This window comes from Glycine soja, chromosome 11, assembly GCF_004193775.1.
Source record: "Glycine soja cultivar W05 chromosome 11, ASM419377v2, whole genome shotgun sequence".
Lineage (NCBI taxonomy): Eukaryota > Viridiplantae > Streptophyta > Magnoliopsida > Fabales > Fabaceae > Glycine > Glycine soja.
This window is the reverse complement of record NC_041012.1, coordinates 44,925,430-44,939,879: the sequence shown is the minus strand read 5'-3', so window position 1 is coordinate 44,939,879 and position 14,450 is coordinate 44,925,430. Positions and strand designations below refer to the sequence as shown.

The 14,450-nt window shown below is 34.2% G+C and overlaps 1 protein-coding gene across 2 annotated transcripts; it reads left to right on the top strand.

Annotated features, from left to right (window-relative positions):
* Window positions 1-3,529: 3,529 nt before the first annotated feature.
* On the top strand, window positions 3,530-13,702 carry LOC114374845 (increased DNA methylation 1-like). 2 transcript variants are annotated; one of them, XM_028332552.1, is made up of 9 exons: window positions 3,530-3,878; window positions 5,535-8,208; window positions 9,989-10,112; window positions 10,392-10,474; window positions 11,329-11,570; window positions 11,742-11,828; window positions 12,095-12,194; window positions 12,442-12,634; window positions 12,708-13,702. In XM_028332552.1, exons 2-9 carry the CDS (start codon window positions 5,734-5,736, stop codon window positions 13,334-13,336), a joined length of 3,933 nt encoding a protein of 1,310 aa, XP_028188353.1. In that variant the 5' UTR covers window positions 3,530-3,878; window positions 5,535-5,733; the 3' UTR covers window positions 13,337-13,702. The 2 variants fall into 2 exon arrangements, with proteins under 2 accessions (XP_028188353.1, XP_028188352.1); XM_028332551.1 differs by having other exon boundaries at window positions 3,530-3,896.
* The last annotated feature ends 748 nt before the right edge of the window (window positions 13,703-14,450 follow it).

Here is a 14,450-nt window from a genome sequence, read left to right as displayed (position 1 = left end):
GACCATCCACCACGTGAAAAGTTAAGTGAGAGGTGAGGAGGGTGAATTTTCTCTAAAGGTTGATTTTAATAAAGCTTTTGATAAGATTGATTGGACATATTTATAAGTTATTCTTCACGAAATGGGTTTTGATAGTAGATGGGTTGATTGGATGATGATGAGTATGTGATCAATGGAGTTTCATGTTCTAGTAAATAATAAGAAAGTTAAACCAAATATTCCAAGAAGAAGACTTAGATAAGGGATCCATTATTCCCCTATCTTTATATTTTTATTATATGTATGGAGAGACTAATATCACTATTAGAAAATTTTGAGGCAAAGGGATCGAGAGCTTCACATTATCAAAGTGTGTAGAGAAATCCCTCTTCTTACATACTTATTTTTTATTGACGACTACTTTTTATTTTGCAAGGCATCATAAAAAGAAGTTGATCTTTTGAAAAGTATTCTTGATGCTTTTTAGACCTCATCTGGCCTATCTATAGGCTTGCAAAAATCAGAAACATTTTTCAACAGGAACACTCGGGCACCTCTCAAGAATCATATTTCAGGAGCATTGGGAATTTTAGAATGTCTTGGCAATGGAAAATATCTTGGAATGTCGTCCATGTTGGGGAGGAAGAAGAAATATTTTTTTGGCTACTTAACAGACAAAATATGAAAGAAAATTCAACATTGGTCAGGAAAACACTTATATAAGGTCGGTAGAGAAGTCCTCATCAAATCAATGGCTCAGGTTATTCCCTCTTACTATATGAGTGTCTTTCTTCTTCCCTCAACCTTGCACATGAGATTCAAAAGATAATGAATTCATTTTGGTGGGATCACAACAAAAGTTCTAGAAAAAGGTATAAGTTGGCTTAACTGAGATCGCCTAACCATCAGAAAGGATAATGGAGGTATGGGTTTTATACATCTTTATGTTTTTAATTTGGTCATGCTAGGACTTCTAGCAAGATTGGAAGTTAGCTTCTGGCTAGGATACTATAGTTTCACAAGTGTTCAAGGCAGAATATTATCCTAATTGTGATTTATTGGGTTCCTCTATGGGATATAATCCAAGCTATACATGGCGTAATATCCACACTTTCGGCTTTAGTCAAAGATGGCATTAGATGCATGGAGGATTGCTCGTGGATGTCTCCCCACTTGAGAGAAACTTGCTACTAAATGAGTGCAATATCTTATTTTATGCCCTTTTTGTGAAGATCTCAATGAAAATGATTGGCATTTATTTGTAAGCTGCTCACAGGTACAAAAATTTTGGCTTGAGTTTTCACTACTCCAGAAGGTGAATGAGATTGCTTATTAATTTGGTACATGACACCAAGAGCTTTCTATTTATTGCTCTTCAACAATTAACACAAGTCCAAACCGATGACTTCAACTCAATTTTGTGGTAAATGTGGAAATATAGAAATGACTAAGTTTGGGATGATGTTCAAAAGCCCATTGTTGTTTGCCTTCAACAATCAGTTCAATTTATTCAAGACTGGAAAGCCATTCAGCAAAGCAGAAGGATAGCTCCCCACTCAGCCAAATCACTTTATTTTCAACTATAGTTATACTCTATTTTTCTTCTATTCTCTTCTCACCTATTTTCTTTTATTTTCTTATTTTATCTTTTCACAACCAAACATACCATAAGAGATCAAGTCATATGTATTTTCAAAATCAACCTTGAAAAGAAGACATTTTTTCTTCCTTCTTTTTACTTCATCAATTGCCTCATCTACTACTAAGAGGCTACTATGTAGCAAATATCTACCACCAAGGAAAATATTTTGTCTTTGATCTATAAATGTAGGAAAGATTTTCTTCAAATCTATTAGCTAACACCTTAGTCACAATCTTATACATGCATCCCACTAAATAAATAGGCCTAAATTTACTAAGGTCATGTGATTTTTCAACCTATGAAATCAAAGAGATAAAGGAAGCATTATTATCTCTTAGAAAAACACGTGAAATTTATTGACAAATCTAATCACATTTCCTTTCAAAACATCTCAAAAAGACTTGATGAATTTGAAATTTAGAGTTTAGACCATTTGGGTCCAGACTTTTTAAATTCCCACACTCCTGTACCTTGCCACCAACATGACATTATCCTTGTGTGAAACTTGATCAAAACACACACCATCTGATTGTGATCTATGCCAAGGCTATTCACTATTTGTCTATTGTCCTAACCAATTTTTATTGGACATGTATTTAACTTTTTTAATTTATAAGAAAAATTTAACAACACTTGGTTATATGTTATGAAAAAATCAATTGAAATTATCTGATTATGTGATTTAAGACTGCTTAATATTTTTTTCAGATAAAGTATATGATTAGTTTACTTATTATTAGTTAAATTTTTATAATTTATATATCACGTAGGATTACTTCAGGCAAAAATTCCATTGTTGCAACTTTGACATTTAAAAAGAAAGTAAAATTTTCAACGAGAAGCTCATGCTCAAATCAGTTTTCCAAAACTAATTAGGGGATATAATACAATTGGTTGAGCATATATCTAAGTTATTGTAAATTAGTATCTATTTTTTATGCCGGATAAAAAAAATCACTTCTACAAATATTAAACAACTTAAACATGCTTACAAGATTTTATGTTGGGAGATGGAAGATAACAACCTAGCTTGTATGTAGTGTCACTTAACATTAGCAATAGCTACCTGGATATATATATATATATATATATATATATATATATATATATAATCTAAAACCACGACCACATGTGAAAAATTCTAAATAGGACGTTAAACTCATGGTCAAACCTCAAAACTAAATGAAAAGTTGTTACTTACTTCCATCCATACGTGTCTCTCAAATAAGTTGTAAAAAGCTAAGTGATGAGAAATGACACACGTGCATGTTTGTTTCCAATGGAGCCACGAAATATAGTAGGTAAAAACATGAATTGAAATAGTCATATCATATCTAGTATTATTTGCCGCAAAAATATCAACACAAAATTCTTCTAGGCCCTCCCTAGCCGAATTAGTGAGCGTAACCCTGTGTCCCTTCCTTAAGACAACCTTGAACTCATATTGCATAAAACAAAATATGCCATCATAAAGAAGGTAACGCCTAGGAGAAAGACGAATGAACATAGAGCATTATAGACTTATATATAGTTAAATTGAAAGATACAAATTTGGTTTAATGAAACATAAATTGAGAAAAAATAACTTTTAATTGAGATTAATATAATTAAATATGAATAACTAATTTTAGGCAACATAAATATTTTTTTCTTATATTTAAGATAAAGTAACGGGATCATTATTTTATTGTCTTTCATGTCATGTCTTTTTTTTAAGAGATAATCCTCTTTATGACATAATTGAATACTAAATATAAATATCGATCGTACCAAATATTTGCATGTGAGAGATTAACCTCCTGCTACATCCAAACCTAGTTGGTATTGGTACTGGAGTGATCATTTATCCCATGTAATTCCCTTAGTGGGGGGCCATTTGGGCATTTTCTATATATAGAAACTCGATCTCAATTAGAGAGCGTAGGTGCTGCTTCATTCGAAAGGGGTTTAAAAAATGAGGCACAAATGGACAAGGCCTAGTGGTAAGGTAATGCAAGAGGGTACAACTGTACATACATTTAAGTAGTCCATGACATAGATACAACACTCACATGGTAGATGCTCCTAGAGAGAGAAAGTGTGTGTTTTTTCTTTTCTGTTTGCCATCTGCTGCAGTGTGGTAGCATTGTTAGGTTTCCCAAAGCTCTTTCTACCTCTGGTGGTGAGGAAATGAAGCGAAGGAAGATGGCAATTCGTGCTTTCCAGCTCAGAAAATGTTGAAGTGCTTCTGCGATTTTGAGGAACCCTAATTCTGGGGGTGAGATTTTTTACTCTGGTGGGTGGCTCTGAGATTTTTTACTCTGAAAAGAGTTTCTGGGTCGTGTTTGTTTGTTGAAAAGTTTGTTTTTTTGGCGGTTTTTGATGATGGGTTGTGATTTTTTTTTCTTGAGAATCTGAGATGGGTAGGGTAGGTTGTGATCTGTGTTAAAAGTGAGTGTTTATTGGTTTGGATTTTCGGTTTTATCATCCATTTCTGGACGTTTGTTCTGTTTCCCAATGCTGCTTCTCTATTCGTGCATGTGGATTTTATGCTTCAATTTTGTTCACGAATTCAGGGCTTTCCCATCTCTTTCAAGTGATTTGCTCAACTAATGTGTTTGTCGCTCTTTTATTTAAGAGAATGTTAAGTATTTAATGAAAATGAGGATATTTTTAAAAATCTTTTGATGTTGTTTCTTTGTAAATAATTGAAGGCATGCAAGGTGTATTAAATTATACTAGTACTTTATTTAAAATTTGGTGTCTTACCAAATGTTCTTAAAATTTTAGCTTTTGAAGTTTGATGACAACTTTCGGTTTCCCTAACTGTTCTATCTTGAAAAAGTAGTTGTGTTCGTGCAAACCATAAACTTCGTAGGATTGCATGTACATTCTGATTAAAGCCAACCTTTGCATTTGCATTTAAGGAAATATTGACAAAATTTGCTAATATTGTTATGCTAATAGCAGAAACCAGAAAACATTATTTAGTAATTATTGCCTTTAAAGACGATTCTCCTTCACTTCTATGTGGAGCTTAAATTTTTTTAATAAGGGAAACATGATGAATATTTTGAAGAAGAGTGTAATGAGGCTTTTTCAGTTAATGATTTGGAAGAGTACTCACTATAGTACTAATACTAGATCTGCAAACTGCAGGGGAAGAAATGAGACTCCCTCTGTTGAAAAACATTATTGCATGAAAAGTATATTATTTCTGAATTCCGATTCCCTATCCCTTGGTTATATGCTATATGCTGTTTTTGTCCAAGGAGAATATTTCTCTTGAAGAAACTGTTGCATGAAAGACAATATATGCCTGATCCCCTATGCCATGGATCAATAATGAAAAACACATGTGAATTGTGGGCAAACAATGGAAGATGTTATTGCTTTGCTTGGTCTTCTTAGGCAGTTAGGCAACATGCTGATGCATCAAAAAGAGTATTGATGGTTCCATATCTAGAAGATAAACTGGAAGTTATCTTATACCCAAACTAAAAATTTCCTTATTTAGGTGTTTATATGCTTTAGTTATTTTGGTGGCTTCTTGTTTGTGCATAAATATAGTTTACCACACCTTTTTTTACTTTACATTTTTTCTATTAATGAGATAGTAAGATATTCATATTTTAGTGAAGAGAGAGAAAGAATCTTTTAATGCATCCTTGTGATGGATGCTCATGGGTGCAAAATTGATTGTGGCTGTTGCCTGATAATCTGTCACCTCATTTACTTTCAATTTTGTATTTAATGCAACTGTGACTCTGAGGGAAAATGATGCCAAAAAATGAAAACGATACTTACATGATTCATGATTATTGTTGTCGAATGATATCTTGCAAAAAAAATTTCTTTCGATAATTAATTAAGAAGCTAAAGCATGTTTTGAATTTGAAGACAGTTTAATAACATTCCTCACTTTCTTATGCAGATTCTAAAGCCTATACCACAAGATTTTATTGTATTAATTGGGATCAGCAGTGATGAAGTTTGTCAACCAGTAATGTAGGGCTGAAGAAATGCTTTCTTCATAAATTGGTTTACAATATGACAAAGTAGCTTTTTGTAATGGTGCCAACATGTAGACCAGCAATAGAAATTGTATTGTGAAACCGCACTGGTCAGCAGAGATGTTGATCAACAAAGAAACAGAGGATTTATGTGATGATAACTTTGAAGGATCTAATGAAGAAAGACAGATTTTTTCAGAGGTCTTTTCTGGTAATGGCATTTTTCAGTCTAATCAGAAGTGTCTTGTTCCTGTAGCTATCAGCTTTGAACATGAATCCGCTAAAAACACATTTAAATCATTCTGCTCTAGTAATGAAAACTCAGTTGTATTGCATCCCTCATCTTCTAGACTTACACACCCTGAAGAAGAGGACTTTAATGTAATTCGGCATTCCAAAGAGGCTGCTCTGGGGTGTGTGCCAGAGAGTTTCATTTGTGAAGACCAGAATGATGAGGATGTGAATGTCAAACGTATGAAGTTTTCTCCGCATGAACTTGCTTGTAGTAGATCTGATTCAGAAAAAAATATGAGTTCATCACGACTTTCAAAAGTAGTAGTTTCTAACCTGTCTTGTGCTGTTACGAGCTGTGATAGTGAATCTATTACATTTCGTTTAGTTGAATCATCTAAACATGGTGTGATATCTGGCTGTTATCTATTGAACCATAACAAGTTAAATAAACAAGCTGCCAAGGATGATGTAGATGTTAACTCAACAACAGCAGATGAAAATATTGCAAAAGAGGCGCGTGTAAGTAAAGCAGCTGCTTCTCCTGTTTCCCAGGAAAGCTTTGCAAACAGGCTTGTAGTTACAAGTCCGTCAACCACTGTTGTGAAGAAGTCTGGGTCTCCTTTAAATCCTGAGGAAATGCCGGTATCTTCTAATGTGGACATCTCAAATGCATTCTCAATGCTAGAGGAAGAGGACCCCCGTACTATACTGCAGGTTCATATTGTGCAGTTGCTTAAGATGGCAGGATGGTCTATTGAGAAGCGTCAGCGGCCTAGTAGGCGTTACCCAGAGTCAGTTTATAGGACACCAGAGGGAAAGACTGTTCGGGAGTTTACAAAGGCTTGGAGATTATGTGGTGAGCTATTGTCTGTTGAAAAATGCAATTTTATGTGCAGAGATTATAAGGAATGGACTGATATTAGTCAATTCTGGTCTGATCTATCCAGTGCACTGATAAAGGTTGAAAAAACAAAGATGCAGTCAGGAGACCCTGCTGCTATATTGGCTTATCAATGGTGGCTTTTGGATCCTTTTGTAGTAGTTATATTTTTTGATAGAAAGATTGGTGCGCTGAAAAAGGGAGAGGTAGTGAAAGCAACTTGGAGTTTAGTTTCTAGCAAGTATAAGGTGGCATGTGCTCCCATTGGTTCAAGCTCTGGAAATTTGAATCAGGTACCTGGAGGGTCTAATGTAAATGCTGTTCATCAAGCCAAAATTAGAAATTCCGAAAGTGTTGATAAACAGATTTCAGAAAACTATCTGGAAACAAATAAAATCATTGATGGAGATGTGCCAATGGACATGTCAGAAGAAAATAATGCATCCGGTGTGAGCCATGACCTGGTTCATTCTCATGACTCTAGGGCTATGCAACCGTCTGAATGTAGTGAGGAAGAGGGTGGCAAAATCTCAGTAGATTCTGTATTTGGGAGGGATAACAAGTATTCTGCTTCTAATGTTATTCTTAAAAAGAAAATGCGGAGGAAGTGCAAAAGGGTATCTGAAATCAAATTGAGTATGTTCTACCATGGTGACATGCTGGGCTCAACTGTTACTGACCAGGTGCAGTCACTAGATGGTGAAGCAAGTGGGTTGGAAGAGGTCCAGGATTATCTAGTTGACAATGCGAGAAAGAAAAGAAACTGCAGAAAGTTATCATCTGTTGGTGCAATTCAGAGAAATATTAGGAAAACAAACTGCCCCACAGCTGGAACAGATAAGTCTAACAGATGCCTGATTAAAGACGATGATTTATTGGTGTCTGCAATATTCAGGAATAAGGACTTCAGCCCAAAGACGATCCGGGGTAATTCTAGTGCTAAATCCTGCAAATCAAGGGGTCAGAGAAAGTTTAAAAGCCAAAAGGGCCGATGCAGGTTGCTACCAAGGAATCCCTCTAATGCAGGGAAGCACAATAAGGACGGCAATAGGTTTTATTTGGGTGCAAGGACTATATTGTCCTGGTTGATTGATAATGGGGTCATATCTTTAAGTGATGTGATTCAGTACCGAAATCCTAAGGATAATGTTGTCATTAAGGATGGTAGGATCACCAAAGATGGTATTATTTGTATATGTTGTGGTAAGGTGCTCACATTATCAGAGTTCAAGTTTCATGCTGGTTTTACACTGAATCGCCCCTGCTTGAATATTTTCATGGAGTCTGGTGAGCCCTTTACACTGTGCCTCCTTCAAGCTTGGTCAACTGAATACAAAGCCAGGAAAAGCCAGAATCAAGCTGTACATGCTGATGAAAATGATAAAAATGATGATTCGTGCGGATTGTGTGGCGAGGGGGGTGAGCTGATATGTTGCGATAACTGTCCATCTACTTTTCACCTAGCTTGTTTGTCCACTCAGGTCTGTCTGCTCTTAGGTTTATGTTAGTTTTTTTCTTTTAATTTGTTTTGGGAATTTGAACATGCTATCAGAATTAACTATGAAGTGATTGATTTAACATGCTCCTATGCGATTCCTAAATATTTACTGTAAATGTAATAATGTATATATGCCTTTACAGTAGCATAACACTTGTAATTTTGTGGTCTGTAGTTAGGAGTTATTGGGAAAAACCCAGGTCTCACATCGGCTAAAGATAAGTCAAAGATAGAATATATAAGTGGTGAGTAACTCTCATCCTATGAGTTAGCTTTTAGGGTTAAGTTAGGTCAAAACCCACATTCTAAGATAGTATCAAAACTTATCCTAGATCCATTAAAAGGGCCACCCACCATATTATCCACGCACCAAGCCCAAAAGTGTCTGGGTGTGACTGTGTGAGGTGGTGTATTGGAAAAAACACAGGTCCCACATCGGCTAGAGATAAGACTAAGATAGAATATATAAGTGGGGGAAACCCTCACCCTATAAGCTAGCTTTTGGGGTCGAGTTAGGCCCAAACCCACATTCTAAGAGGAGTCTTTATTCTGATTTAGCTGATTACTAGAAAATATAGAATATGGTAATTAGGACTTTCTATAGTAGGTGAGTGGGTTCACTTCTGTGAACATGAATAAATGATCGAGGGCGTGGACTGTAATTTAACTTGCTTTTTAATTTTTATGTTGTATGAAATGAATTGATGAACTTTGTGCTTAGTTTAGCTGTGGTTTGATAAATAGGTTCAAGTGAGTATATCCTCTCACTTTATAGACAACTAGGTAGCCGCCTGTGCATTGCATGAGTGCTATAAATTTTAGAAGTTATGAAATATGGCTTTCTTCATATTTAAAAATTACAGTAAACCCTTTTTTATTTAACAAAGTAATGTCAACTAAATCGTTGATATGGCAGCATAATAACCTGCATATCAAAATATATTTATTATAAATAGATTGAAAATAAAAGTGTAAATACTATTAAAAAAAGCACAATGAAAAATAATCTATGATGATAGTGTTATACTTGTTAGCTCCTTAATAGTTGTGGAGACTCATATGGACATTACATAACCAAAATACTATTACTTTATTGTCTCTAAATCCATTACTAACAATATGTCTGGATCATTCTTTCTCACTCACTCATGAATATAGAGAAGCATGGTAGTATTCACGTAAGGTTTGTAAAGTGGCATATTAGGTTGCTTTTGATCACAAAGTCAATAGCAAGAGCTCGGTACAAATATCTCAAGGGATATTACTTGTCAAGCAGCAGGTTATCTCTTCCTATGGTAGGTTAACTTTTTGTTACTTTTAAAAAAATAGTAATAAAAAAATGATTCATTGCATTGATCATTTCAAAAGAAACACATTTATGAGATAATTACTTATAATTTTTAGATGTATTAGTACCTTCCATTCCTACACCTAAAAATAATTGTAATATGATTCCTCTGTAGCTAGACATGAGAAATTAGAAATAACTAATGTGGTTTAATAATAGAAAATTTACATGCTCTATGACTCGTGGTTCAGGTTTTATGTATTATAACCGATTGATGGTATGGATGAGTTGCTTTTTGTTAGTGTTACCAGCATTTGCACACATTTATTTATGACTCTACTATATGTTTGCATTTGGCAATAAATAAAGTTTTTTTATATATAGTTTGTATTTTTGAGGATGTGATTATTATTAAGGTTTTCTTACCCAATGTTGGAAGAATGATACAATTTTTGTTTTTACTTTCATACATCAGGAGATCCCAGATGGCGACTGGTACTGCACTAACTGCACTTGTAGGATATGTGGAAATTTGGTCATTGACAAAGACACTTTAGATGCGCATGATTCATTACAATGTTCACAGTGCGAACATAAATGTAAGTATGCCTGTATGATCATGTTGCATTATGGCATAATCAATGCTATATTTAAATTATTGTTAGTATTTTGGAGGGTAGTTTGTGTACATCTGAGTCCTCCCTAATGCCATAATAGTGGGAGCCCCATGATCTCAGCTTCCCTTATTAATTTGTTATAATAAGTAATTACTTAATTTGATTATGAATAAAGATTTCTTTGATCTGAAGTTTGTGCACTTGTTCCCTTTGTAATGCTTCAATGGTTCCATCTGACTATTATGATCTTGTAATAAATAGATCATGAGAAATGCCTTGAAGATAGAGATAAACAAGAAGGAGCAATTTTGGACACTTGGTTTTGTGGTCAGAGTTGTCAAGAGGTACTATACTACAATTTCTCAAATTTCTAGACTTCCATTTGAAATGGATTTCTTGAATTTAGCAAATGTTGGCTAATTGTCTATTATGTTGCATGATAATGTAGTGGCTTGTAATGTGAGTTGGTCATTTTACTGTCCATAATTTGAGATGTTCAAAACTTGAAGCTTTGGTTTATATTTCAAACTCTGTACCAACTTTTGGAACATTAAATGATGATTATCTGATTAAAATTTGTATAAGGTGGTAAATATACTTATAAAATGTTGCATTTTTCAGACAAATAAGTTTAAGATTAAATTTTTTAAAAATGTAGTCTTTGATATAAATTGTGTGAGGTTAGCTAAACAAACATAATTGGTAATCAATACGTTAGTGGTTTACTTAAAATTCTTCTGCCCAAATATAATTTTAGTGGTTATAACTTATAACAATTGAGCAATATAACATGGAAGCTTCCATGACTGTAATTTTTTTTCCAAAAGCAGATCAAATTTGACAGCTTTTCAAAGCCATACAGAATGTGGAAGCTTCCATGACTCTGAATACTATGGTTAATGGTGTATTAGGGTGCATTATTCTTTTTTTTTTGTGCTTTTATTATAATGAACAGCATGAATTTCTTATTGCACTGTAGTGCCAGTTAACAATTTTTTTTTTGTGGGCAGGGAATACTATTATTTTTTTGTGGGCAATGAACACTATATTATTATATGAGAATGTGTTATGATATTTTGACCTAGTACTCCTATTTTATATTACTAATAATTAGGCTAAGTACACACTACTAGCATAACCTAATAACACTATAATACCCCAACATCTATTCAATGACTTGAGACTCTGGTTTGTGCAGGTGTACTCTGGACTCCAGTCTCAGGTGGGGTTAGTTAATCAAGTTGCTGATGGCATCTCATGGACCCTTCTTAGATGCATCCACGATGACCAAAAAGTTCACTCTGCACAGTGGTTTGCCCTAAAGGCAGTATGCAATACAAAATTAGCCGTTGCTCTTACTATCATGGAGGAGTGTTTTGTGTCAATGTTTGATCCAAGAACAGGCATCCACCTGATACCCCAAGTTTTATACAACTGGGGGTTAGTGCCTCTTCCCTATGAAAAATTTCCCTCTTCTTTTTGTGCACTTTCTTATTTACAACTGTCTTAATAATCTCCTGCCCCTCATACTCTTATTTAAATCCTTTTCTTTTTGTTCCTCTTCTCTGTTTGTATGTTGATTTGAGAGGCTTTATTTCATATGATTTCCAGATCTGAGTTTGCTCGTCTAAACTTTCAAGGGTTTTACACCATCGTGTTGGAGAAAGACGATGTGTTAATATCTGTAGCATCTATCAGGTAAAATTTAAAATGATGTTTTCCTCATGAAATTTATGATAGAAATTGATGTTTTTAAAATCCTTTTTCTGACCTTTATGTAAATGGTTGGATTTTAACTACTTTTCTAATATGTAAAGACAATTATTTAAATGTCTTTCACTGAAGCTTAAGCTTACCCTTCCAGCTGATTTGTGAATGAATTAGGTTACAGTTACGTTTATTTTGACCTATACAAGATGCTATGTATGTTTTGTATTGTTCTCAAGCCTTTTACATCTTTACAGAGTGCATGGAACTACAGTAGCAGAGATGCCTCTAATTGCAACTTGCAGTCAGTATCGTCGCCAGGGAATGTGCCGACTCCTTGTGAGTGCTATTGAACAGGTATAATGTGGCTGCATTTTCATGTGATTGTCCAAAAAATTGTAGTCAAATAAATGGATCGGAAATATAGGGCAGTTTGCTCATGTTCAATTACTATTCCCTTGTCCATCAAATTAATTATTCTTCAAAAGTTGATTTAGACCTGCGCTTAGTGACTTCTTTCCTATAATCTAGTTACGAGTTTAAATGTTTCCACACTTGCTTCATTTTGGCCTTTTGTGTTTCTAAATTTATCTGTCATTAGCAGGTGTTAATATCTTTCAAGGTGGAAAAGCTTGTGATATCAGCCATTCCAGATTTGGTTGAGACGTGGACAAAGGGCTTTGGATTTATACCTGTTGATGACATCGAAAGGCAAAGATTGAATAAAATTAACCTGATGGTTTTTCCTGGGACAGTGTTACTTGTGAAATCCTTGCATTGGAAAGAGAAAATTGAAGGTATTTTTGTTTGGTGTATTTTATTAGCATACTAATATTGTTAAATACTTACTAAAATTAATTTTCTTGTCAGCTCAAACAGGACTGTGTGATCAATCAACTCTAGCAACAGATGAATCAATCAAAGCAGGCATCTGTTCTGAAGGAATGGCCATTTCTGAATCAATGGCACAAGATATTGGAAACATAACTACCAACAAAGGTGAAGCAAAGTCAGAACATGAACCTGTGGATGGAAAAAATCAATCAGACTATGAAGCTGGCAGTGAAACCGGCAGAGATGACAAAACACAAGCTGTTGACACTGCATTAGAAGCCAAAGAATCAACAGAAATAAGTAGCTTTTCTAAAGAAGAGAAGATCTCCTACTTGGAAGTGTCAGGTGGCTCAGAGAAATCTATTGAAGAAAAGAATGTGAAGGAATTGAGAACAAGCAATAATGCAGAAATGGCAAATGAATCAGTACAGCAATCTAGTGAGAATTGTGCTGACAAAGATGGTGCTGAACCAGGTATTAGTATTGTTGAGGACAAGAATATCAAAATAGGTGAGGATCAGCAAAATGCTTTGCAGGGCCATTTTTCAAATCTGTCCTGCAAAACATTTTTAGGCAGCAATTTTGACACGGATTCCAATATTGAATGCTCAGTGATGTATGATGAAACAGCTTTTTTTGGGACTTTTGCAAAGTCTGCAAGCTGAATCGGAAGTTGAAAGAAAATAGATGTTTAGAGAGACGGTGTGATGCTCATAACAAACTTGTAGGGTATCTTAGGACTTAGGGAAACTAACTGCAAAATATGGAAGCATAAAATGGGTTCAAGACTGTTAAAGTTAAAAATGTGACACAATGTGTATAACTAGGGACTAGTGTGTACCATAAGATGGAGGCAAACTAAAATGTTTATGGCCTTGCCTTAGTTGGTGGTAAGGAAGATAAGATGTCAAAGGAGGTTGTGCTGGTCCAGACTAGGCATTGTTGGGATGCCTCAAATCACTTTATATTATGCACCTACAACTACAATTGCCATCATAATCAATCTTTTAAGAAAAAGTTGAACATTTCACTAAGTGGTCAGTAGTTATAAAAACTAATATCTGCTTTTACGGTTTTACCTAAGCAAATATTTATTATGGGGACTGCAACGTGATGCAAAAAAAAATAAATTACATGCTGCCATTTATGAATTAAAAAAAAAAAAGAATTCCAGTTTTTTGAAGTAATTTGAACTGTGACAAATTGATTGCACGACAATGTACAACAACTCCAGATAACGAGATAAAGAAAGTTACTCATTACTCATGCAATAGGGGGCATGCATTTCAGGTATAAAATATCAAAATGTTATATCGTATCTGTTTTTAATTTAAACTTACTTTCGGATCTCAACGTAAGAAAAAGGACAATCTTCTGAAGATTTTTAGTAATTGAGTTATTGGTTAAGAAGTTTCTTATTTAGAGGTCATTCTTGGTGATTTAAGGATAATTAATCTTGGTGATTAATAGGATAGATTGATCGTTTTTAATTGGAGAGAGGTAGGTCCTAAAGGATCTAGTTTTTTTATTTATAGAAATTGAATTTACATATGGAAGAATTTACAATAATTCATTCTCATCAAGCTAGATAGATTCCTTAGTATTGAAGGATTTAATTTGATATTAAAATATGTCTCTCTCTCTTTAGATGATAAATTTATTAACTTTTTTTATTTAAAAAAAACTACTTTAAAAATTATCTAAAATGATTAATTGACTGTGTAAAAAAAAAACTGCACCTATAACACACAAAAAAAAACACTTATAATAAAATTGTAT

What these genes read in the sequence shown, in the direction of transcription:
- LOC114374845 (XM_028332552.1), top strand. Translation starts at nt 5,734, where the DNA reads ATGTTGATCAACAAAGAAACAGAGGATTTATGTGATGATAACTTTGAA. An exon ending in GTGGTCAGAGTTGTCAAGAG is followed by an intron (nt 10,475 to 11,328) that starts GTACTATACTAC and finishes TGGTTTGTGCAG; the next exon opens with GTGTACTCTGGACTCCAGTC. An exon ending in TTGGAAAGAGAAAATTGAAG is followed by an intron (nt 12,635 to 12,707) that starts GTATTTTTGTTT and finishes TTTTCTTGTCAG; the next exon opens with CTCAAACAGGACTGTGTGAT.